General features: G+C 50.8%; 2 protein-coding genes and 2 long non-coding RNA genes across 11 annotated transcripts in view; 2 read left to right on the top strand and 2 right to left on the bottom strand.

Annotated features, from left to right (window-relative positions):
* The window catches only part of LOC140899686 (multidrug and toxin extrusion protein 2-like), an 18,299-nt gene extending 17,441 nt beyond the window's left edge, over nt 1-858 (bottom strand). For 3 of the 5 annotated variants that reach the window (XM_073315580.1, XM_073315581.1, XM_073315578.1), the window contains exon 1: nt 537-858. In XM_073315580.1, coding sequence (XP_073171681.1) covers nt 537-836 — 300 coding nt within the window. In that variant the 5' untranslated portion in view covers nt 837-858. Of the gene's footprint in view, nt 1-365; nt 473-536 lie in introns of those variants that run through there. The other 2 variants (XM_073315579.1, XM_073315583.1) reach the window with 2 other exon arrangements.
* On the top strand, nt 774-19,327 carry LOC140899698 (uncharacterized). Its single transcript, XR_012155425.1, has 3 exons — nt 774-969; nt 17,077-17,661; nt 18,373-19,327. It is a non-coding gene; the product is annotated as an uncharacterized lncRNA (long non-coding RNA).
* Nucleotides 3,794-23,272, bottom strand: LOC140899687 (multidrug and toxin extrusion protein 2-like). Of its 2 annotated transcripts, XM_073315584.1 has the most exons (17): nt 23,081-23,272; nt 18,982-19,083; nt 18,440-18,508; nt 17,487-17,635; nt 16,351-16,393; nt 15,336-15,380; nt 14,576-14,673; nt 13,868-13,965; nt 13,302-13,415; nt 12,967-13,034; nt 12,184-12,292; nt 9,114-9,189; nt 8,615-8,684; nt 7,732-7,864; nt 6,828-6,922; nt 5,381-5,462; nt 3,794-4,492 (listed from the first exon to the last, which is right to left on the bottom strand). In XM_073315584.1, exons 1-17 carry the CDS (start codon nt 23,210-23,212, stop codon nt 4,248-4,250), a joined length of 1,728 nt encoding a protein of 575 aa, XP_073171685.1. In that variant the 5' UTR covers nt 23,213-23,272; the 3' UTR covers nt 3,794-4,247. The 2 variants fall into 2 exon arrangements, with proteins under 2 accessions (XP_073171685.1, XP_073171686.1); XM_073315585.1 differs by lacking the exon at nt 15,336-15,380 and having other exon boundaries at nt 23,081-23,271.
* LOC140899697 (uncharacterized) overlaps nt 20,817-24,140 on the top strand; it is a 13,411-nt gene continuing 10,087 nt past the window's right edge. Inside the window, exons 1-2 of one of the 3 annotated variants that reach the window (XR_012155423.1) lie at nt 20,817-22,121; nt 22,632-22,780. This is a non-coding gene — a long non-coding RNA (uncharacterized lncRNA). Of the gene's footprint in view, nt 22,781-24,140 lie in introns of all 3 variants that reach the window. The other 2 variants (XR_012155422.1, XR_012155424.1) reach the window with 2 other exon arrangements.

Raw genomic sequence — 24,140 nt, forward strand, 5'->3', positions numbered from 1 at the left:
CGTCCCCAGTGCTGGGGGCTTTAAGGTGCCACACTGTACCTGATCCTACGGTTCCTACCTCCCTTTCCTCTCTGACCCATTTCCCCTTTGCTGATTATACTCCAGGAAGCGGCAAGTGGTCGTTTCAGCACACAGCAAAGGGGAGGGGCAGGACCAGGGGATGAATTGAACCAGGGGTCTGGGGCTCTGAGCCTTGCAATGGGAGGGGGCCTGGACTTTCTAGGAGAGGCAGTGGAAGAAGGGTATGTACTGAGCTGGGCTGGCCAGCTTGTCTGCCTGCTAGGGAAGAAGATCCAGGATGGGGCCAGAAGGACAATGAGGGTCAAACCTCCAAATGCCACTTAAAACCTACAGGAGCTCATCACCTGGAAGTCTGGAATCCATCCAGCCGCCTCCCACCTAGCAAGCAGGATTCAAACCCATGTGACTCAGGGCTCTGCCGATCCAACTTGAGGGGAGTCGCAGACCCGGAGCAAGGGGCTCTGCACCAAGACGCTGGACAAACCTGGCTATCTCTAGCCCTCCCTCGCTCTCACCAGTGGTCCCGACAGCACCAGCAGCTTCTTCACCTCTTCCCAGAAGTTGAATGGGATCAGCTGGCGAATCCAGCAGCTGCTCTTCTGGCCGGAGGATGGCACGTGCAGGACGATGCTCCTGGTGTCTCTGGAGGGGTTCTCATCAGCAGGGCCCGCAAGCTCCATGCTGCCGCTGTGCCAGGGAATAACTAACCCTCTTTTTCTTCCCCGTTGGTTAAACCCGTTTGATTCACTTGACCCGAGCGGGCAACGGTTTCGTAACCACAGCAGAGTGCACTTCGGCCATGGCTGAGCAAGCATGCCCCTATCCGCCACCCGCTCTTGCTGGCACAGCCTGAGAACAGGTGATGAGTAAAGTCCCTGGGACACATGGAGGAGGAGCAGGAGGGCTGGGAAGCAGGACAGCCTCGAGCAGAGTCGGATTCTGTTCTAGGTATGCTTGGGTCTGCCTCCGCACGAGGGGGGTGGGGTGGCCTAGATGACCTCGCAAGGTCCTTTCCAGCCCTGCGCATCTATGATTCTATGTCAGGGCGGCGTGGACAGCCCTGATGGGGGCAGCTGGAGACAGCAACCTCTGGGGATGGGGAATTCCTGCAGCCAGACTGCCTTGTGATGTTGTCTTGCATGCTAAGCAAGGCTGGTACTTGTCCATATTTGCATGGGAGACCTAAGGACAGAAGAGGTGCTGCAAAAAGTAGCATGGCTGATCCGGAAGGTGGCGTTCCTCTTTCTGAGTCAGTACTGACGAAATGCTCCTTAATAAACCCCTGGCACTTAGCATGGGTGTCCTGGCCACGGGCTGCGTGCTGGATGCAGTGGGGAGATCTGGCTGCGGGAGGAAAGCGGGATTTGTTCCCTGTGGACTGCACGTTGCCAACCTGAGGCCGTGTCTGCACTGGCAATTGTTTGTGTGACAGCAGTGCCAGCTGCGGTCGAGGTCTCGTTACGCTAAGCGCTGTACACACAAGGCAAGAGCCAGTCCCTGCCAGAGCACTTGTAATTGCCAGGGACAAGCTGGAAAGGGAGTGGGAGGTGAAGTGACTTCAGATGAGTGTCGGGGCCAAGAACAGAACCCAGGTTTCTGACTAATAGTGGAGCCGTACTACTGCACGGGCCTAGCCAGGACTCTGGGTTTGTTTTTTTTTTACCACCACGCCATCTAGATCTGTGCAGAATAGGATCAGAGGGGCTGGTGGTAACAACGCTAGAGTACTGTCTACACTACAGCTTCCACTGGTACGGAACTGCGTCACAGGCAAGCTGCGGACCCAATGCAACTTACGCATCCCCTGGTTCCACTGAGATAAGGCACACGCTTTCTGCCACACTGTTGCTGCTTGGGTCTGACTCCACTGCAATCAGTGACAAAGCACCCCATGATTTCAATGGATGCAGGATCAGGCCCTTAAAGAGCTGCCCGCCTATTATTTTGGTTGGCTGAGGCTTTCACCTGATCCCTTCCAGTGATGGTTGTGCTGTCCTCTTTATAGAGTCTCGTGGTTGCTCCCCAAATCACCTGGCTCCTAACTTTGGATTAGTCTATCTGCAGTTGGGAAGCAGCCCCACACAGTGATCTCTGCTCCTCTTTAACATTGCTTGATTCAGTTCCAAGCTTGCTCACTCCTGCTGAAGGAAACCATTGTTGCCTTTTAGCCTAGCTCTGTTAATGAAAAACCAAGGCTGGAGGAAGCAGGTCAGAGGTGATACTGGTCCTATAGCTTGTAAGCCTGGCCTCCCCCCACATTCACAGGGCCAGTGCCGGGGATTTCATTCAATGTATAAGCCATTGTACCCTTATACTGCCTTGCTTTGTTCTCTTGCTTTCCCTGCTAGCTGCAGTTCTATCCCCGGGGTTCATCTGGTGAATTGAACATTAATTTGGCATCTGGCTTCTCTCTGCATGAAAGGTTTTGCCTTCTGCGACTTTCTGCATTCAAACAGATTCCATCTCTGCTAATTTCTTTCACCCAGTCCTGTGTTAGGATTGCCCTTTATTCCCTAACATCATTTGTATTCTGGTCATTTTCACAGCGACCTTTGCTACAGGTTACTCATCCACCGCCATTTCTTACTGCACAAGTCTGTGCCAGGTAGTGGGAGTCTAACTCCCTGTTCCTTTGACGCCTACACTGTGGGTCTAATGATTGCAGAGATGCAGAGTTTCAGTACATGAATCACATGCAAGCAAAATTCTGAGCTGACCCCTGCCCTACAGTGCAGAGAGGGGCCAGTATTTCTACCATTGTCCCATCTGCTCCTAGTCCGAGCAGGATGAGAGGGAACAGCAGTTAAGAGTGCCTGCACCCTGTCTCCAGGAGGGCTATGTTACTCGTTTTATTGTTCTGAGTTTAGACTAGGTCGAAGATTGACCTGGACCAAGGAGCTGGGAGTTCAGATTAGGTGATGGGGGTTTGGTGGATTTCTTCCACACAAGGCTTAGCAAAACATTTCTTAACTAGCAGTCACTGTAGTTCATCAAACCCTCCCTTTCACTGAAGGGAGCCAGAAAAGAATCCCAGCCTGGCATCACACACATGGACCCACTTGCAACCATGTGCCACTTCTGTAGTTAGAAAAGCCAGCTAAGCAATGGCAGCCCTGGGCAGTTTAAGACATACTGCTAACAAGCGTTCATGTGGATGCAGCGGATTAAGTGAGGGAGGTTCCACTTTTACTAGGGGAGAGATGTTTGGTAGAATGAGACACAGTCTGAACGAATGGCAGCCTGGTATGTTCATTTCCATACCCGTTAGCGATAACAGAGCAGACTTTGCCACATGCGTCACGCTGGCCTGAAAAGCCAGAAGAAAAGTGGAGTGCTAGTAATGTGTCCACCAAATGCAGAGTTACCAGAATCAGACATACATTTTCCGGATGATACTTTTCTTGGATCATGCTGGGGTGACTAGAAACTAGTAACGTAAGGACAAATTGGAAGCAATCCCTGAAATCAATTAAACAACCTGAATGTTTATGCATAATAATTTACTGTATCAAAATGCTGGATTCCAAAAGCATGACAGAAGATTTCTTTAGGCAACGTGCCTGGTGAATGGTAGAGAATGCCCCAGGAAGCGTGTGTGTCAATTTGCTCCAGCCATTGCTGGGCGATTCTATAAACACTTTCTAACAAAGCAAAAAACTTACCCTCCGTTCGCTTTGTGTTGCATTATAGGAGAGAGTCGCAGATCAAGTTTTGAAATGTAAAAAGTGCTCAGAAAATGGGCTCTGGAATAACATGGGAGGCACTTGGCACATTCAGGGCAAACTCTGTATTTTAACAAAGCAATGGAACATAAAAGACATGAACAAATTCTTCTCAGGAGCAGGAAACAGCGAACCACTGGTAACGTTTGACTGTCTCAGCCAGTGCATCAGTACCCATTCTCTGCAAGTGCTGTACAGTCTGTCCATCAGCTGTGTTGTCCTAGTGGCTCCGTCACACTGCTGTGGAAGGGACCAGCAAACATCCCTAGTCAGTATCATTCATGCAATGAATGCATGAGTGCTGTGCCCTCACCCAACCTGTTAGAACAGGAACCACCAAGGGTCCTAAACAGGACACTGTGACTTCACCATAGTGCCAAGAGACGGGGTCCTTGACATGTTAGCAGAATAGATGAGCATCCTGTTTCACCCCAGCCTCTTCCTAGAGCATCCAATCACAGCCTCGTGCCCAAGTCCATCAATTCCAGTCTTCACATTGCTGGCCTACCCATTACCGGTCAGGAGCCGGACTAGAACCCCCACTAGCAGGACTGCAATGGCCACAGCCAGAGCCAACCCGCGACGGAAGATCAGCTCCTTCCCCGACAAAACGTTCTGTCCTGGAGAGGCGGAGCCCAGTGCAGAGTCCTCCTGCAGGATGAGCTGGTGATCTGGCTGGCTCTCACTCCTGGAAACAGGGTCAGGCAAAACCACCACATTCTGGACTTCCGTTTCAATTGTGAAATACTCTGTGTGGCAGATAAGTTAGGTTACAAATGGGAGGTTGGAACAGGCAGGGTCTGAGCTGGAAAACGAGCTGCAGAGCTTGAGAGCCAGTGGTTCCCAGTCACATTCACCATGGCTGGGAGGCACAGGTGACAAATCGTCCTAATCTTCCTCTCCTTACCTGGATAAGCCTGGCCTTCATGTGTCCACTTTTAGAGAGAGCGGGGTTAGGAGCAGCAGCCGTTGGAGCGCTACTGCAGGTTAGGCCATGCAAAACTGAATGGGAAGCAGCGGGCGAGGCTAGCTGACATAACAGAGGTCTGATTCAGAGCGGTGCTGCAGTCCCAGCTGGCACAGGTGGGAGCCACACTTGGGATCAGGCCCTCTGTATGCCAGGCTAGGTTCCGTTCCCGCAACTCTCAATCTCTGTCTTCCTGCCAGGTGAAGGAACAGGTGCCTTGTTAGGCACTCCTGGGGATTTGCTTGCCTGGAGACCATCCCTTAGGGTGGGAGGGACACATGTGAGCAAGACCACACTCACACAGAGGTGTTGCTGCTAGTCTGCTTTGAGACCACAAAGCTCCGATATCAGTGGGGCCCTGCCCTGCCCTGCTCCAGGGGAAAACCCACCCCCATGCAAAATCCATCCCTAACCTGCTGCACTGCTCAAGCCCCCACAGTCCACTCACGGAATAGCATGGGGCCACAGGGTAAGTTATTTTAGCACTTAACCCCACACATGCCTTTTGCAAAACCAGGCTCTTCCTGGTTGTGTAGAAGGACTGTCCCCGTGGAACTTGGCTATACAAGGCAAGAGCCTCTGCATCACAGATGTTACTGGCACGTCTTGTTGGCATTCACTTGGGGGCATCGGAGAACTGCAGCCCCCTCCCCAAGTCCCAGACACGTACCTGAACCACCTGTTTCATCAGCTCCAGCACGACTGGAGGACACAGCTACTGGCTTCTCTTTGAGCCCTGCTCGGATCTGAGCCTAAGATAAAAAAAAAGAGCAGGGTCAGAATCTCCATGGACCCTGTGCAGACAACAGTGCAACCCGCCAGGGACACAGGGCAGTATGAACATACCACCATCAATCCGGACACTAAACACCGCGTTCCCTGTGGGGGGAGCACGAGGGAACAAGCCACACGTGACAGAGGTTATGCACCCAACTGCTCCAGGGATGAGGGCAAGAGAAGAGATGGTACAGAACAGAAGGGCTTGTTGCGCGGAGAAATGCCCATCCTGTTGATATTGCAATGGAGACCGTTAAATATTCCACATGGTTATGTGCTCTCTAGAACTAGAAGTCTAATCGCACCTTTGCCATTGAGCTGCTGTCTTCGGAGAGTCACTTTACCGCTGACTCTCCGTTTCCCCATCAATAAAATGGGATTAATGTAGACAATAAAGGAGTTGGGAAGCTTAAGTTGAAGCTCCCTTCATCGGCAGCCCTTCACGTTTGAAAAGTACTTTGAGGTCCCTGAAAGGAAAGCCCTAGAGATGAGCAGGTCAGAGGAGGGATCACAGGGCTAGTTTCCTCTAGTTTCCCATACACAGGAGAAGATCTCCAGTCCCAGGAGAGACTTTCAGTGCAGACAAAGGAAAATACTATAAGCCCTGAGAGCTGCAACGGAAAGGAGGGATCATTTCTTAAACTCTTTCAGCATCACAACAGCAGGTCCTAGGCAACCAGAGCCACAGCACCAGATGCAGTGCAAGACCCCACAGAAATAATCCTGATGGGGGCCCAACATGAGATCTCTGACCCATCTTGGGCACCCTGTCCTCAGAGCGTGATCTAAAGAGAAATGCTCTTCGGTTGGGCATCTGTGACCCTTCCAGCTGTCAGACGACTACTCAGGTAAGCTAATAACGTTACACACACTCTCCCACCCAGCTCCACTGATCCTGGAGAGAGCTAGTCTTTTGTTATTCAGGTGTCCTTCCAACCCCTCAGACTCTCCTGAACTGCCTCCAAGGCCACAAGGACATTACTTCTAAAGGGACAATCCTTCAGGCTGGAGACTGCTCTGCCCTGGTGATAGGCTAGACGGGATCCAAGCAGGCCTTCCCAGCTCAGACTTCTAGGTCTTCAGCTGGAATATGGGAATTCCATGATCAACAAGTGACTCTGAACCCACAACCCTTCTGATGCTTCCTTTTCAGGTTTACAACCAGTGAACTGCAGGTGTTCACCCCCCAGCACTCCTGCCAGAAAGCAGTTATTGAACCACGGAACTGGAGGGACAGATTGTGCAGTTACACCGTAGCAGTATCCTGGAGGTCTGATTTGCACTAGTGCAAGATTTGACCCACGGTCTTCGGAAGCAACTAAAGAGTGTGAGAGTCTTACCTCCTCTGCAGCTTTCTTCCAGTCCATGCGCAAGACAAAAATCAAGAAGGAAAGGGCTTGCAAGAAGAGGCAGACGGCCATCCCTATCCACAGGCCTGAAGTAAAGGGAAATCCCAGTCAGTTGTCTGAAGACCCCATGTAAAATCCTGGCCCCACTGGAGTCCACGGTAGCACTTCCATAGACTTGAATGGGAATCAGCATTTTACTCCACGTGTCTAGTTGGTTTCCTAATACTTCAGACCTGATCCTGAGATGTACAGACATGCACAACTTGGAGTCAAGGCCAGTATCATGGAGTCCCATTAGTAGTCCTGGAAGACCTCCTCCTCAGTTAACTGGACCCAACGCTTAGTGCATCTTTTAATCACAGAGCAGACACTGTGCCGACTTCTTTTCCTGCTTACCTGGGTTAGCTCCATCAAGCCGAATTTGTGTTATTAAGTCAGCACACAAATACAACTCAATTTCTTTGGAGTTGAACTCCAGATTTCTGAAGGCAATGGAGAAGAATTTGGCTCCGTGTCCGTTCCTTTAAAATTGCTGGACCCAAGACACAATGCAAGTGCTGGAGTTGGAGGGAGGCTTCCATCCCTTGGAGGCCCTTATGGAATGCAGATGCTTAGCTGAGCCCGGATTCAGTAATATGCATCAGCCCATGCGTAAGTCCCATTGCCGTCATTAGAAGTGAGACACGTGCTTCGCTGAACTGGGGCCCTGCGGAGGTTAAACCTGGGAGCAGGAGCGTCCAGCTAGCGGAACCAGCTCTCCGCATGTTGCAGCCAGTGGCAAGCCTTCTACAGACTTCAACAGGCGCAGGACTGAGGCCAGCGTAGGCAGTGACAGACAATTGCACAAGTCAGGATATTCAGCATCCCTCACGCTCAGCGCCAGCCCCACACGTACCTAGTACCCCAAGCTTGGCGGCGAACATCAGTGAGATTCCAATGGGGAAGCCGATGCCGTAAAACCCAATGGCATTGGCAATGGCGCCGATCTTCTGTTTCCCGGTCCCTCTCAGCACGCCGCCACACGTAGCCTACAGAAACATGCACGGGTCAGAGCCATGTTTGCTGGCCTCTGGCACATAGTGGAAACCGGGCAGCTTTGTAGCTATTAATAAGGAAATACTGCAGCACTAGCCCACAGAGCCGAGAGGGGCTGAAGTCCCATTTCACAGATTTCCCTCCAATGAGAAGATTGTATATAAAGATTCCTGCCTGAGCTAGTATGGAAAGCAGCGGATCAGTGCACATAACATCAAGCTGCCCTCAGATACCAGGTGGTGTAGCAGCTGGTAAACCTGCCCTTGTGAGTGTCCTGGATCAGCTATATTGCATGCAGCAGTAGGCACCCCAATGTATCCATGGGGCAGGGAACTGGTGGGTGCGAAAAGATCTGAAAGTACCACACCAAGGGCCGTACCTTGGTACTATCAGGAGCCTGCGTGTGCTCAGCACCTCCCAAAATCAGGCCATGTGTTTAGGTGTCTAAATAGGAATCAAAGCACCCAGCGTGAGTCATCCAAGTTAGGCAACTTTGACTCCAGATTTTTAACCTGTAGGTGACAGGAGTTGGGACGTCCTGGATGTAACGATAAGTGGTGGCTACAAGCACCAAGGGGATTAAAGTGCCCCAGGATGCCACAGGCTGCTGCTTTCAGATGCAGCTGGAATCTTTTCCCTTTAATTTTAGCAGATTGCAGGTGAGCGTCAAAGGACCTAAGACAATAGAAAATGCCAGCCAGTTCCAATCAAGAGTACGTAGCTTGGTGCACTAAAATACTCACTGCTGTTGCATCAAGCAGGTGGAAGGGAGCACATATCAGCATCACCTTTGACACCAAGGTAACAATCTCTCTGTTGGGAGAAAGATGAAATGATCATTCTGGAGTGTGATATAAGCAACATGGTCTGAACGCAGGGCTGGAAGCAAGGAACTCCTGGTTTCTCATCCTAGCTCAGCCACCGACTCGCTGCTGATTACGGACAAAGTCACCAAGAGCCTAATACAAAGCCCATTGACGAGCCGTGGTACTCTTTCTATTGCCTTTAGATCGGGCTGAGTTAGTGGTGCTGTAGTGTTTTGTGCTGAAACCTATGCTACCTAATGGCTTCCTGTGCTGGGGAGATTCTCTGGCGGGGGTGGGCTTGCTAGATTTAGGATAACACACTCCATCCCCAACTGGCTGCTTCTCAGTCTGTCCCTCATACTCAGCAACTGGAAAACAAGTTCCAGAAAAGCCCTTTAAGTTAAATAATCGTCTTTGATGTAATCAGATTACCCACTTGTCGCTGGTGAAGATATAGCCCACTACGTCCTTCAAGGATCCCAGTAGGGTACTGACCACCATAGCAAACACTCCTGGAAGACAGTCAAGCAACAGGGGATTTGATCAAGACAGGTAACACGTTCTTCTCTTCTCCTGGGCTGCTGTTTGGGACCAAGATCTCTGGGCTGTTGGTTACATGTTTGTTCACGATTTAATATAGTGGGGGCCTGATGTTGGTGGGGAACTCTGGGCGCTATTCCAATAAGCAACGTGAGAATTTGCTGCGTTAATTCCCCATGGATGCCTTCCCCACAGGTCCTGGCGCAAGGGTTAGAACATTAAATCAGATGCTATTTTGCTACAGAAACCATAATGTCAGACCTTCCACAGAGGAGCTTAACTGAGCCTTTTTTATTGAGGAGTTCAATCCAAATGAGGACAGTGTGTGACCCACCTTCATGGAGAAATTAAAGAATAAAAAGTGACAGTCCCCATTTCCAAGGAATTTGAAGGCTATACTTTAACAGTGAGCGACACCCCCTTTTTTCCCCCTAAGACCGTCAACCCACCATCAAAACCCCATAAAAAAAATCAGCCTGAAATTTAGTAGGGCTGTCAAGCGATTAAAAAAATTGTGATTAATCGCACTGTTAAACAAGAAAGAATACCATTTAAATAAATATTTGTGGATGTTTTCTATATTTTCAAATATATTGTATTCTGTGTTGTAATTGAAATCAAGTGTACAGTGCTCACGTTATATTGTTTTGTTTACAAGTAAACACTGTAAAAACACTGTAAAAAACTCAAAAGAAATAGTATTTTTCCATTCACCTAGTACAAGTACTGTAGTGCAATCTCTTAATCATAAAAGTCAAACTCACAAATGTAGTTATGTTAAAAAAAAAAGCTGCATTCAAAAATAAAACCATGTAAATTTTAGAGCCTGGAAGTCCAGTCCTACTTCTTGTTCACCCAATCGCTCAGATAAACAAGTTTGTTTGCATTTGCGGGAGATAATGCTGCCTGCTGCTTGTTCACGTCACCTGAAAGTGAAAACAGTTGTTCGTATGGTACTGATGTAGCCGGCATCACAAGATATTTACATGCCAGATGCGCTAAAGATTCATATGTCCCTTCATGCTTCAACCACCATTCCAGGGGATATGCGTCCATGCTGATGACTGGTTCTGCTCGATAACAATCCAAAGTAGTGCGGACCGACGCATGTTCATTTTCATTATCAGAATCAGATGCTGCCAGCAGAAGGCTGATTTTCTTTCTTGGTGATTTGGGTTCTGTAGTTTCTGCATCGAAGTGATGCTCTTTTAAGACTTCTGAAAGCATGCTCCACACCCCGTTCTGATCACATTTTGGAAGGCACTTCAGCTTCTTAAACCTTGGGTCGAGTGCTATCTTTAGAAATCTCACATTGGTACCTTCTTTGTGTTTTGTCAGATCTGCAGCAAAAAGTGTTCTTAAAATGAAGAACATGTGTTGGGTCATCATCTGAGACTGCTGTATGAAATATATGGCAGAAAGTGGGTAAAAAAGAGCAGGGGACACACAATTATCCCCCAAGGAGTTCAGTCACGAATTTAATTAATGCATTTAAAAAAAAAAAAGCGCATCAGCAGCATGGAAGCATGTCCTCTGGAATGGTGGCCGAAGCATGAAGGGGCATACGAATGTTTAGCATATCTGGCACATAAATACCTTGCAATCCCAGCTACAGAAGTACCATGCAAAGCCTGTTCTCACTTTCTGGTGACACACAGTAAAGAAGAAGAGGGCAGCATTATCTCCTATAAATGTAAACAACCTTGTTTGTCTGAGCAATTTGCTGAAGAAGAAGTAGGACTGAGTGGACTTATAGGTCCTAAAGTTTTACACTATTTTGTTTTTGAGTGCTGTTATGTAACAAAAACAAAATCTACATTTGTAAGTTACACTTTCACGATAAAGAGATTGCACTACAGTACTTGTAGGAGGTGAACTGAAAAAAACTATTTTTGTTTATTTTTACAGTACAAATATTTGTAATAAAAATATACACTTTGATTTCAATTACAACACAGAATATAAGAAAAAATGAAAATGTAGAAAAACATCCAAAATATTTAATACATTTCAACTGATATTCTATTGTTTAACAGTGTGATTAATTGCGATTAACTTTTTTTAGTTAATCGCGTGAGTTAACTGATTGATTGACAGCCCTAAAATTGAGGTTAAGGAATTAGGAAAATCTTCTTAATGGACAGCGAAGTTAAGCACTGGAACAAATTGCCTAGAGATGTTGTGGAATTTTCATCATTGGAGGTTTTTAAGGCAGGTTAGATAAACACCTGTCAGGGATAGTCTAGATAATTTAGTTCTGCCTCTGCATATGGGGTAGACTAGATGACCTATTGAGGTCTCTTCCAGCCCTACATTTCTTTGAGTCACAGCAACATCCAGTACAGGTGTAATATCAAGTTTAAAAGGGAGACTATAGATTGTAAATGCTCAGGGACAGGGATTTTAAAGTGCTTAGCGCATATTGTTGCTATTAGAACAAATGGCTGTAATTTAGGCTTTATTTAAAAAAAAATTAAAAAACAACTGGCTGGGGCAGGGTACAAAACCTAATATTGGGATAAATGTTGTTAGGGTCAGCTTTTTCAAAAGAGCTGAACAATGGCAGATTCCCTCCCATCCCCATCAAATGAAAACTCTTGCTGCAGTTTTGCATCCGCCGCCCTTTAGAAAATCTGCCCTTTAATTATTTTTTTGAATAGTGAGAATTTTCTCCCCCCATCCCCCTTAATTTAAGAAGTTCTCTTCTATGCTGGAGCCCTTCCCTAGCCACACAAGCCCTGTGCTGTTGGGTTAGGCCCAGACAGGGGAAGCAGCTATGCAGAGACCAGTCTAGTTTAATCAGCTGCAGACTGATATTACACAGAGTCACCAATGGTGAAAAGGAAATTAAGCCTTTGTAACAGAGTAGTTAACAGGGAAGGAATTTTTCTCCCCTTGGTGCTGTCCCCTTAAAAGCCACCAGGAAAACATCATTCCAGCAGGCACTGGACAGAGAACATGCCCACCTGTGCACAGCAGTGCTGTTATACATGACTTCTTTGCCTGCTCTGCATTGCCTGCTCCCAAGGCGTTACCAACTCTGACTGCGGCAGCCACGCTGAAGCCCAGTGGCACCTAAGCACGAGGAAACAGATACCACCAGGGGTTTGTGGTTGGGGGCTGTTCGGCCACGATCGTGACAGGGTGCCAATGGCTGGCAGAGCCTGCAACAATCTAGCTCTCCCCTTGCAGAAAGGGTAGGTACACATCAGCATAACTTGCACCCAGTCGCCTCTTCATACTGTCTATGATCCTCCCAAGCTATTCTGTGCCCTGGGGCAAGTACAGCAGCATGCTGGAAATGCAGCAAGTCCTCACTGATTTGAAGAATTTTCCTGCTGGGTTTAGCATCCATGACTGTTGGACTAATAGCCCAGATATAAGGGAAGTGTGACAGGCAGGGGCCGCGCTAGCTTCTTCAATGCACCAATCAGAGGCAACACACTGTTATTCCAGACCTGTAGGGCCTCCCATGTCAGTTCGGCCAACGCACCTCAGTCCTGATGTGCATTAAAAAGCCCCTGCCATTCCAGACCTGGTAACCACCCACCACAAGCCCTGGGTTTGCCAATACATCTGAGCCTCGACAGGCAGCAGGCCCTGCTATGCCAGTCTTCTACTCCCTGCCAGGGCTCTGCCAACCCTCCTCCGTCTTACAGTGCCACTTGCTATTCCAGTCTTGGGACCCTCGAGTTCTTGATGCACCTTGATCCAGACACACAGCATGTCTCGCAAGCTTGAGCTCTTACCATGTACGCTGCAGTGACCAGTTCATAGATTACAGACTGTGCTCCCAGCTCCACCACGCTGATCAGACCTAGAAGAGAGGCATAGCTTTTGTTTTGCAAATGAGAATGAAAAGACCCTCATTCCTGGGGGGAAAACATTAATGGGCTGTGATCCGGCAGCAGCCGTGGAGGATCAGCCTACCACATGCAGGAGAGGATGACAGGCTGGAGTTGCGTCTGGGGGAATCATGAAGGTCTGCTCAGCCACCTGGAATTGTCCCCCAAAACAGCATGAACAACGGGAGACCCCTGCTAAAGTGGGGAAGGGAACTGGCATTCGTAGAGGACTCTTTCACCTGTCAGAAAGCTCCCGATCTCAAAGGTCCACCACTCGATACACATCATGACCATGCCAGGCACAGCTAGCCGAATGAAGGACCCCCACTCCTGGAGACATTCCCTGGTCCAGCCTGCAACAACAAGCAGGGAGGGATAACGAAGGTGGAGTAACTGCCTCCCTTGGTCCCCGCAGGACACTGGAGTTGTAATCTCTGCAGGCAGCCGTTCAGTATGACAGAGGAGAGCAGCCATGAGCTCCACAGTAGAATTCCATGGGCCCCAGTCCAGCCATTTCTGCAGTCCAATACATTGGTGTAACGTGCTCAGAGGGACTGAACTCAGGACCATGCTTAGGCATGAGCCAGAGGCCACAATCCCCCTCATGCTCCAAGCACTCTGCAAGAGTCTCAGATAAAGAGGATGCAGAGAAATCCTCTGGCAGCAGCTAACACATTCACACCTTGAATACAAAAATCTACAGGGCTGGCTTCCGAGGGATCAGGAACCAAGGCCACCGTCCCCTCTGCTCTAACAGTTGCCAGATCAGACCAGTAACATATAACAGGACGGAGACATACGCTACCTCCCCAGGTCTTAACGTGTATTTTCTTCCACCACACATACAGGAAGAGGAGAACAGCCTGGGTGTACTGGGACACAGTGTTGGACCAGGCAGAGCCCCTGCAGAGAGAGGTTGAATGGTTACAAGGGGCACGGCGCCATTAAACTGGGTATCATTCCCTCCCCCACCCCTATGTATTTGCTCTGCATGGATTCAAAGATCAGGATAAGGCAGCGTTGTATCAGTCTTGAGGCAGGGGATGCTTTTACACACAGCTCTGCTAAGGCACTGGGAGTGATGGGCAGAACCCACCCACTCTTCCAGTCCTGTCTCTCCCCAGCCACATCTTTCCCAGTGCACGTGCGTGCTGAGTGGCAGCCCTTAGTTAAGCCATAACTCAGCTAAGCAAGGCACTCGTGCGTGCAATCCCATCACACCAAGCTTGCGTGCCACTGCCCTAGACTGAACGGGCTCGCCCATGATGAAGTGTAGCATCATGATGGCCTGCTAGGAGCACACGACCCTCACTAATAGTGATGCCAAACAGACGTTTTCATTGGCAGTCATGGCTGATTCAATTCTTTATAGGCTGGGGGCACCCATGGACAGAGACCAGCACGACCAAGTCAGGGAGCATCCAGGAGAGAACAGCAGCCCTGGGCAGGGCATGTCCCAGGATCTTTGCTAAAAACCCAGCGACCGGGAGTCTCTGGCCCCGTTCATACTCACACCACTCCCAGCTTCAGTGCATACAGGAAGAGGGCGTTCATGGCCACGTTGAGGAGATTGGCTGCAACACCTGTCACGACCTGAGGCAAGATGATTGCCTGGAAGCGGGAGAGAGAAAGAGTCTTTGGAAAGAGTTTCCCCAGTGCCACAGCCAGACCCCCAACTCCTGGCCCAGTTTAGGGACCCAGCAGCCATTTCTAAGTGTAACAGCGTCATTTGGGAGGGAATTAAGCCACCTACAGGGCCCCAGGAGGCAGCCAGGCTGATATCACCTGACCAGACAGAGTTTTCAGCCAGGTCCAGCTGAAGGCAAGACAATGGTGAAGGTGAAGAGGAGACCTGAAGGTAGCAGAACCTGCCATTTGGGAGGCCAACGCTGAAATCAATGATTAGTGCACAAAGTTCTTAAGCGGATAGAGATGGGAATGGGCCTTCCATCACCCGCTCTCTCTCTCTCCACCCCTCAAAGGCGATGTATCGGACAGACTCATCTCTCCAGCCAAGGGGGCCTCAACAGCTCCCTCTGGAGATCATCAAAGCAGCTCTGACCTTGAAAGAGGGACAGCGAGTGCCAGGAGACAACTGCGCTCCCACCACTGTAGAGGACTGATCAGAGACAAGTCCCCTGCCATATTTCCCAGGCCATGCTCCTCACAGCAAAGGAATGGGCTGTGATCCCCTGCTTTCGTGATGCTCCGAGAGACACGTTTCAATCGGTGTCCCACGGCCCGACTAGTTATACAACTAGCAGGAGCCCTACCTGGCTTTGTAAATATCTTGTCTGCAGCTGGTACAGAAACGCTGCCTGCAAGACAGAGAGTTAGGTTCCATTTCATTAGAGCCACCTTGAGGACATACAGGGCTTCCCACAAACTGCTTCTTACCACTTAGTGGGGTCCAGGGATTAGACACCCCGCTGTCAGTCCTGGGGCAGCAGTGGGTTACAATTAAGGTCACAGACAACAAGATTCCTCTCTTCTTCAACCACTCCAACTCCCTGTCCAAAGCACTGTGATATGACCAAATACGCTACAGCAGCTCCCTATGCCCTGCTTTGTTTTAACTCATTAGTGGCTTCTAGTTCAGCTGCTGAGCCCTTAATGTTAGCAAAGTTCAGACATTTGCTTTCCCTTCACCCCCTCGCTGGCTGGTGTGTCTTGCTCTCCTGCTGTTTGGAGCAATGCCCTTTCTGCAGTTGAGCGCCGAACAGCTCCTCTCACGCAGGGATGACGTGACGGTCTCCAAACTGCAGAGACGTATCCTGGGCCTTGCCCTTCAGGACAAAGGAAACTAAGAGCCTCAGAGAAAGTGGACAGAGAATGGACTTATGAACAGACTGTGCTCCAAAGCCCCAGAACACATCTAGTAGAACGTGGTACTTAGATGGCCAGTAAGGCACTTGGTCCAATGCAGACCTGTTCTGACCATTTGTTATGTGCCTGGCAGCTACTAATGTGTGTGAAATCAAGCAGATTGCAGGTGCCTCTATCGCCCATGGAGACCTCAGGTCCCAATGCTCCTGGGAGATCATTTAATATGCAAAGGTGCTGCCTGCAGAAACTACAGATTCCAGCATGCAACGCTCAGTCTGAGTGACAAGAGGGAAGTGGGACCTGTAGTCTCAGGGGGCTGCACCTCTGTATTAAAAATTAAGATAAAGTGGGGAACACTGTCAAACCCCACAAGTCACACAGGCTTCCCATGTTCTGCAGTGCAGGGAGCACATCCCTTTATCCAGAGAGGTAAAGTGCACAGTAACCTTAGCCGCAACTTACGGGAAGGGCTGGGATAAAGATCATCACGTAAATCTGGGTTAACCTGGAAAAACAACATGATTTCCATCCAGTTAACAGTACAGTAAAAGAACCAAACCAAGCAAGTGTGCACCCAAATTCCCCCTCTGCTTTGTACTAGATGTCTTTGCCTGGTAATCCACCAGCAGCCCGCGGCTCCTTGCGCACAGGGACAAGTAGGGGACAGACACTATAAGGCAGGGGTCTCAAACACGCAGCCCACAGGGTTATTTCCTGCGGCCCGCCAAGCTCCCCATGCCCTTGGAGTTATTGCCTGTGGCCTGCCAGGCTCCCCACTCCCCCTTCCCCCCAGAGCGCTGTGTCCCTGTTCCTCTGCCTACCTGCAGGCGCTTCCTGATGCCAAGCAGGTGTTTGGTGGCGCTTAGCGCTTTCTAGGAGGGATGGGGGAGGAGAGAAGCCGAGAGCCACGCACTCAGGGGAGGAGGCAGAGAAGAGGTGGGGCAGGGCAGGGATTTGGGGAAGGGGTAGGAAGAGGTGGGGCAGGGGCGGGGCCTCATGGAAGGGGTGAAGTGGGGGCAGGGCCAGGGCAGCGCAGGGATGGGGTGAGGTCAGCGATGCAGCCCTCGGGCCAATGTACTAGTCCTCATGTGGCCCTCGTGGTGATTAAAAAGTTTGAGATCCCTGCTATAAGGTAAGTGACTTGGAAAATTGTATGGAGTCTAAACAGGTGTCTCTCTCTTAATCTAGTGCTCGAGAAGGATGCTGGAGTGACGGCCCTGGCGACAGCCGTCTTCTCAATGCACAGAGCAGGTGTAGCAAGGGCACCATCAATGCAGGTCCTATCCCAGCAAGCTGACTCAGTCGTGACCTGGAAGGGACAGAGGGGCATGGAGTCTAAGTGGCTCATTCCACTCTCCTGATCTGCTAAGAAGGGAGGCAAGCCTGGTTCTTTGGCTCCCAGGCTGACTAAACAGGGCTTGTGGGGCCTGTTGTCACCACACAGGGTCTCCTGAAGTCCTGGTGTGGACTCCACAGTCATGGAAGGGCCTGCCGCCTATGCTGGAGTGGTCATCAGGATCAACAGGGGAGTCAGGGCGGGGGCAAAGCCTGAGCTGCTGAGGGGCAGGGACAGGACAGGATTAGATCTCACGCCAGACCTGGAGACTTCCGGGTCCTGTCTGAAGAGCAGCAGGATCTGCTCGGTGTTGATGAAGACAGCCCAGCAGGGGAAGCAGCAAAGCAGCAGAATGAGGATCCCACGCTGCAGGATGATCCCCACCCGCTTCATGTTCTTACCGCCGTACGTCTGGGGAAGAGAAGTGTTGCCAAGAGGCGAGTTATCCATGGCAAGAGGTTTATGAGGAAATAGGGTTAGATCAGTGGTCCCCAAACTTTTTACCTCATGTCCCCCTTACCCTTGTCCGCACTCCCCTCCAGCCCCCCCTCACCCCTGGGGCCAGGACCAGGGCTCCAGGGGGGCAAGGGCCACAGCTGGGGTAGGAGGGCCACTGCTGGGTTAAGGGGGCAAGCAGCCGGGGCAACAGCTAGGGCGTGGGGCTGGCAGCCAGGCTGGGTAGCTCTCCCTCCCTACCCCCTCATGGGGGCTGGCCCAGGCCCCGGCCCCGGCCCTCCCACGAACGTTCCTCGGCGCCCCACAGATTGGGGACCTCTGGGTTAGATAAATGGAGTGGGAGGCAGGGGAGGTCATTTCACTGACCTTGCCACAGTGCAAGACTTTCTAAAAAAGGCCCCTGCCTTGTCACCAGGGTCAGAGATGGTCTCGTCAGCAGGTCCCAGCGGAGACTGTCAACAAATTACATAGGGGCCAGACCAAGATTCACCAATGCCAATGGGAGTCTCTTAACCTCCAAGGATTTGGCTCAGCCCCATTGGTTGCTAACCCCCTATATTTGATGGGGGTAGCCCCCCTGGACCCGCAGCAACAGAGGGGGTGGAGATGTGCTCTGAGGACCAGACGGGCTGTGAAGCAGCCGAATGGAAGGTGAGATGATGATTGTCCGTTCTCAACCCTCCTTCCCACAGCATCCCCAGGCGCAAGACACAACCAAACGGAACAAGTAAACGAGCCGGCCACAGGGCAGTTCCCCACCTGGGACATTAGGGTGTCGCATGCCGATGCTAAGCCAGAGCCGACTGAGATGCCAGTAACATTGATAACCTGGAGATCAGAGCACAAAGAGACAAAGCAACCGATCAGGGAAGGAGGAAGCTCGGGCTGCCAGCAGGCTCAGAAAAAAAAGCCAGCCATCTGCAGCTGTATTTTTTCCCCTACTGGATGGGAGGTGCAGTGGTGGTTTCAGGGCCTGTTTTTTTAAGCTTCCAAACTTGTGTATAGATAATAACATAGCCTCTTGTTACCAAAGAGAAGCACCAAATTTCGTAGAAGGGCTATATTTAGTTGCAAAGCAACATGTTTTAATGGTAACTAACTAATGAGAATAAGCCTCTCTTTCAAAAATGAACTAAAAAAGTACAAATACAAAACACGATTAAAATAGATTTTAACTGAGGTTTCCTCCTTGCTGATTTAAATCCTGATTAGAGCTGGTGATTTACATCACAGGGATTTAAATCAGTCATTCCATCTCCCAACTGAAATGTTTAATTAAGGAAAAACAGGATAATACGTACGGATATAGCAAGTGTCACAGCATCTAGCTCAGCTTTTCCCAGATGGCCACAGAATATGGAGCTGACCACGCTGATCAGGAAGACCAACAATTGGGCTAGGAACTGGGGTGGAAAGAAAGGAAGTATAAAAATGAGAAGGAAGCCAGTCAGACATGGGGTTAGGTACAAACAGTGGGGAGGGTATTTCGTAAACTGATGCATTCATACAAAATACTTTAGAATTAATCCCAGAATAAAGTCAGTTTGATTGATTGTGTGTGTGTTACAGTGATACTTAAACCCAGTTTGATGCGTTTGCATGTGTGTTTATATATTACAGTAACTTAGTGTTGTAGGAAGACAGCCTCAGACATAAGCCCTTGTCAGTGGCCTGGTATGAGGCCTAAGGCCTGAACTGAAGTAGTGGTCAAGCTTTAGGCCTCATACCAGGCCTCTGACACAAGGGTTTGTGTCTCAGGCTCTCTTCCTACTACACTTAGAAACCCCAATGGAGATCACAACTCCACTGTCCTAGGCTCTGCACACACATTGTAAGAGACAGTTCCTGATCTAAAGGGCACACTGTCGGGCAAGACAAAGCATCAATCGGAAAGGAAGACCCGTCAGGTGCTGCAAGGTTTTTAAAGCTTGCTGTTGCCTGCCCTCGCCTCAATGGGCAGTGTGGATGTCCTAGTCCAGTCGTTCTCGAGCAGGGGTACGTGTACCCCTGGGGGTACAGAGTGGTCTTCCAGGGGGCACATCAACTCGTCTAGATATTTGCCTAGTTTTACAACAGACTACACAAAAAGCACTAGCAAAGTCAGTACAAACAAATTTCATACAATGACTTGTTTATACTGTTATGTACTGTACACTGAAATGTAAGTAAAATATTAATATTTCAATTGATTTGTTAATTATATGGTAAAAATGAGAAAGTAAGCAATTTTTCAGTACTAGTGTGCGGTGACACTTGTGTATATTTGTCTGATTTTGTAAGCAAGTAGTTTTTAAGTGAGGTGAAATTTAGGGGTACACAAGACAAAGCAGACTCCTAAAAGGGGTACAGTAGTCTGGAAAGGTTGAGAACCACTGTCCTACTCTATCGCCTGGCAGATCTCTCCTCTCTGGGGTTTAAACACTATAAGTTTTTGCTCCAGGAGGTAAATGTATCTACAGAGGAGAGGGCAAAACAGGCAAAAAGATTGCACCAAGTCTTTAAACTATCCTTACAACTACTCATGGGACTAGTAAGTACTACCTAACAACCATATTTTCCACCCCACGGCTGGAGGGGGCAGCAATACCCTAGTTCTTGGTCTGGAGAGCATGTGATAGGGCTGAAAGATGGAGGACTGCCGCCACACCATTGGCACCCACTCTCCCCTAGCCCACTGGAAGTCCCTCTGGGGATGCCCAGTGGGGTACAGAATCCAGGCAGATAGACAGGGCTGAGAGGAAGGGGAAGACTATGACAGGATTGTACTCCTGGGCCTCTGTTCATAAATCTGGTGACCCTGTCACCATCAGCTTTAATGTCTTCCCTTCTGCAATTTGTAAGCCACCATCCTCCCTTCAGCCCCTAGGGAGCCTTTGGCAGCACAGTGCCTGCAGGAGCCAGGCTCCTAAAAGGCCAGAGAGAGGCAGTACCTAGGCAGAAGCACAAGGCCTGTTTCTCTGTGAATCTCCCATAATCCATTTGTTTAGGAGGGGGACTTCTCAGCTAGCTCCCCAAGGATGAAACCCACCTCATGACGGAAGACTTCCAGCAGGACTCTGAGTTCAAATAATAGAGCACCCCAGCCACTCTGAGCAATCCCCCTGGGGCCACATCCCTGTCCTCAGCAACACCCGAGCCGCGTAGCTGTGCAGGAGCTTGCTTGAAAATGTACATTTGTTACTTTTGGCTAAATGTGGAGCCTGGTTTTAACACAGCCTCTGTGTTCTGCACTTAATTGTTGCAGTGTTTGTGCTCAGAGGGGGCCTAGAATAACTCTGGGAACACAAGTCGGCAAGGCACATGCCACAACAAAAACAAAGGCCAGTGTTTGGAAGTTGTGAAGGCGCAGTGTTGGATTCATCTACTGTTTGACCCCCCCACACCCCCCTCAGCACTTGGTCTGAAACGTCTAAGACAGTGAATAAGATAATTGTGCCTCGATGAAGATTTTCAGTTCATGTCCATTTGCCAGATAAATGCTAGAGCCTGCCTCAAGTCACAAGATTCAGGTCTAGGTTTCACACACGCCAAAGTTCAAGGGCGTTTGGATCCACAGGGCTGATTCAGGCCCCATCTTTAATTAAAACAAATTTTTGCTTTCATTACAGAAGGGTCTCGAGTCCTCAGGAGAGGCTGGGAATCCTATTGTGCTAGGTGTCGTCCAAACATAGCGAGAGACAGTCCCAGCCCCAAAGAGATTCCAATCTAAATAAGACCAAATGGACAAAGAAAGTGTTATCTGTATTTTACAAATAGGAAAGGAGGCACAAGAGAAAGTAAGGGCTGGCTTTCAGAAGACCTCAGAACCTACTGTGCTTGAAAATCTACTTCCGATGGTGCGTGCCAAGCTAAATGACTTGTCTAAGGTCACATAGAAACATTTGCAGCAGAGTCTGAAACTCAATCCATGTTTCTCAAGCTCCAGTCTAGTGCCAGACTGTCCCTCCTCTCTTAAGGCAACATTCTGATCTTCCCTCTCATAACACCTCATCTTCCAACAGTGCTGACGTCGACCCAAGAATAACATCAGGAGAGGATAAACATCAGGAGAGGATAGTCACGCACTTCTTCTGGGGCAGAAACTATGTGGAGAGCTTAGTGTGGGTCAGCACCAAAGGGAAAGAATGGCAAAACAGGGCCCCAGTCCCAAAGGCAAAGGCAGCCCTAGGGAGGAGAAGAGGCCCTGGGAACCTGAAGGCCTGTTTGGCATCAGCCAGAATGTGACCTCGTCTATCTTTGGTTTTTAAGAAACTGTCAACGAGAGATGAGGTGAGGTAACTGACCCAGGGACCCCCTTGAGACAGAGCAAAGAGCAGAAGAAACCCAAAGGTCATTGATGCTATTAGAAAAGGAGAAACATGAGACTGACCACCCCAAAGAAAAGGATACAGAAGGGATATTACCAGAGGATTTACATCCTTGCCATTACTGTTGTGATGAGGTAAGATGGATCCAAGTAGGACAATTTTCTTAGGAGCTAACTGAGGCCGCTTAGCCCCCAGGGTTGGTGATGAAAACACAAGAAACTTCCTTTCCCACAAGGAGTACTGCTGACCCGGGACCAGGTCTGCACCTTTTGTATCGCTCTGCAGAAAACCAAACCCTCAATTCTTGGCTTAAGGCAAGAAAATAACTTGGATGTTCCTTGCCCATGGATCCTAAGGCAATTGTACTAGGCACAAATCTGATCTTTGGACACAGCAGTAACACAAACATTGATTGTTTTTTTCTTAGTTTGCTAAGGAGCCCCGACCATTGAACTAAATTATAGATCATTTGAGCAGCGATTAGACAGGAGTTCTGGCAGACAGCAAGTGATACCAATGTAACAGAAAGAATTAAACCCACAGCCTTTCAAGGGCGAAGATACTTTTATCTTTCAACCCAGTAAAACTGGCCTTTTAAGGCACGTCAGACATGCACATTTCTTCGCACTCATTGTTTCTTCTAGGAGGAAGATATCAACTTCAGGATCATCTTTCAGCCACTGATTCCCTGTGGCTGTTGCTTCCCGAGTCGCATTTTCTGCCTCTCATCACAAGAGGACGGAGCCTACTTTCCCATGGCATGCCAAGACAGGCGCGACAGACAGCAAAACGGGTGAGCTTTCTCTGCCCCGGTTTGGGGGTGACTTTAACCACTGCAGTCCCCCCAACTCCTTGAAAAAGGGATACCTCAACCAGACCCCAATTCCCTTCAGTCCACCCGACATCAGGTTCACTCTAGCCCCCCGCGCCTTACGGGAAATCCCCACCAACCTCTGCCCTGCCCCAGCTCCCCCACTCTTTTAGGGGGACACCCAGACACCCCCCCCAACCAGCACCCCCCTGTGGCTGCTCTGAGCCGCAGATCTCCCTTGCCCAGCCCCTGGGCGAGGGCAGCGACAGCCCCCGTCCTTACCACCGGCCCCCCGATCTTGGCCAGCTCCTGGGACTCCTGCCAGGCGCCCACGGGCAGGAGGCCGCGGAGCCTCCGCAGGCAGCGTCCCCGCAGCGGGGCTGGGCTGGCCGCGGGGACGGGAACTCCCTCCATGGTCGGGGAAGCAGCGGGGTTCGGCCGGCTGGTTTATATAACTGCAGCCGGGAGCCTCGGCCGCTACCCCGCCCCCGGCACCTCCCTCCCCGGATCCTCTAGGTCGGATGGGGGCGGGACCGGGGGCCACCAGCCCGGGCAATCCCCCCGCGGAGGGTCCGGCCACGTGGGGGAGGCTCCGCTGCGGGGAGCCGCCGGGTCCGACCTGGCCACGTGGGGGAAAGTCCTTCCCGCGCCGGGCCTGCAGGGGCCCAGCGTACCTCCCCGGCTCCGGCAGGCGGCGCCGCCCGCCAGGGCTCCGTGAACCCGGCAGCGCCCCGAGAATGGGCCCCACGGACTCCCTGCCCCCCTCCAGCGAGACCCCCGCCCCCGGCTGTCACTGCAGCCCGGCCCCAGGGAGACCCCCCCGTCCCCCCGCCCGTCGCTGCAGCCCGGCCCCAGGGAGACCCCCCCGTCCCCCCGCCCGTCGCTGCAGCCCGGCCCCAGAGAGACCCCCCCGTCCCCCGGCTGTCACTGCAGCCCGGCCCCAGAGAGACCCCCGGCTGTCACTGCAGCCCGGCCCCAGAGAGACCCCCCCGTCCCCCGGCTGTCACTGCAGCCCGGCCCCAGAGAGACCCCCCCGTCCCCCGGCTGTCACTGCAGCCCGGCCCCAGAGAGACCCCCCCGTCCCCCGGCTGTCACTGCAGCCCGGCCCCAGAGAGACCCCCCCGTCCCCCCGGCTGTCACTGCAGCCCGGCCCCAGAGAGACCCCCCCGTCTCCCCGGCTGTCACTGCAGCCCGGCCCCAGAGAGACCCCCGGCTGTCACTGCAGCCCAGCCCCAGAGAGACCCCCCCGTCCCCCCGGCTGTCACTGCAGCCCGGCCCCAGAGAGACCCCCCCGTCCCCCCGGCTGTCACTGCAGCCCGGCCCCAGAGAGACCCCCCCGTCC

Source organism: Lepidochelys kempii, chromosome 17, assembly GCF_965140265.1.
Source record: "Lepidochelys kempii isolate rLepKem1 chromosome 17, rLepKem1.hap2, whole genome shotgun sequence".
In the NCBI taxonomy this organism is placed as follows: domain Eukaryota; kingdom Metazoa; phylum Chordata; order Testudines; family Cheloniidae; genus Lepidochelys; species Lepidochelys kempii.

Bases quoted from the DNA above. Each gene is read 5' to 3' on its own strand.
- LOC140899687 (XM_073315584.1), bottom strand. From the start codon at position 23,212: ATGGAGGGAGTTCCCGTCCCCGCGGCCAGCCCAGCCCCGCTGCGGGGA. The intron at 19,084-23,080 runs GTAAGGACGGGG...TTTCCACCCCAG, and splicing joins CCAAGATCGGGGGGCCGGTG to TTCCTAGCCCAATTGTTGGT. The intron at 14,674-15,335 runs GTAGGGCTCCTG...TCCCGCTTCCAG, and splicing joins CAAGATATTTACAAAGCCAG to GCAATCATCTTGCCTCAGGT.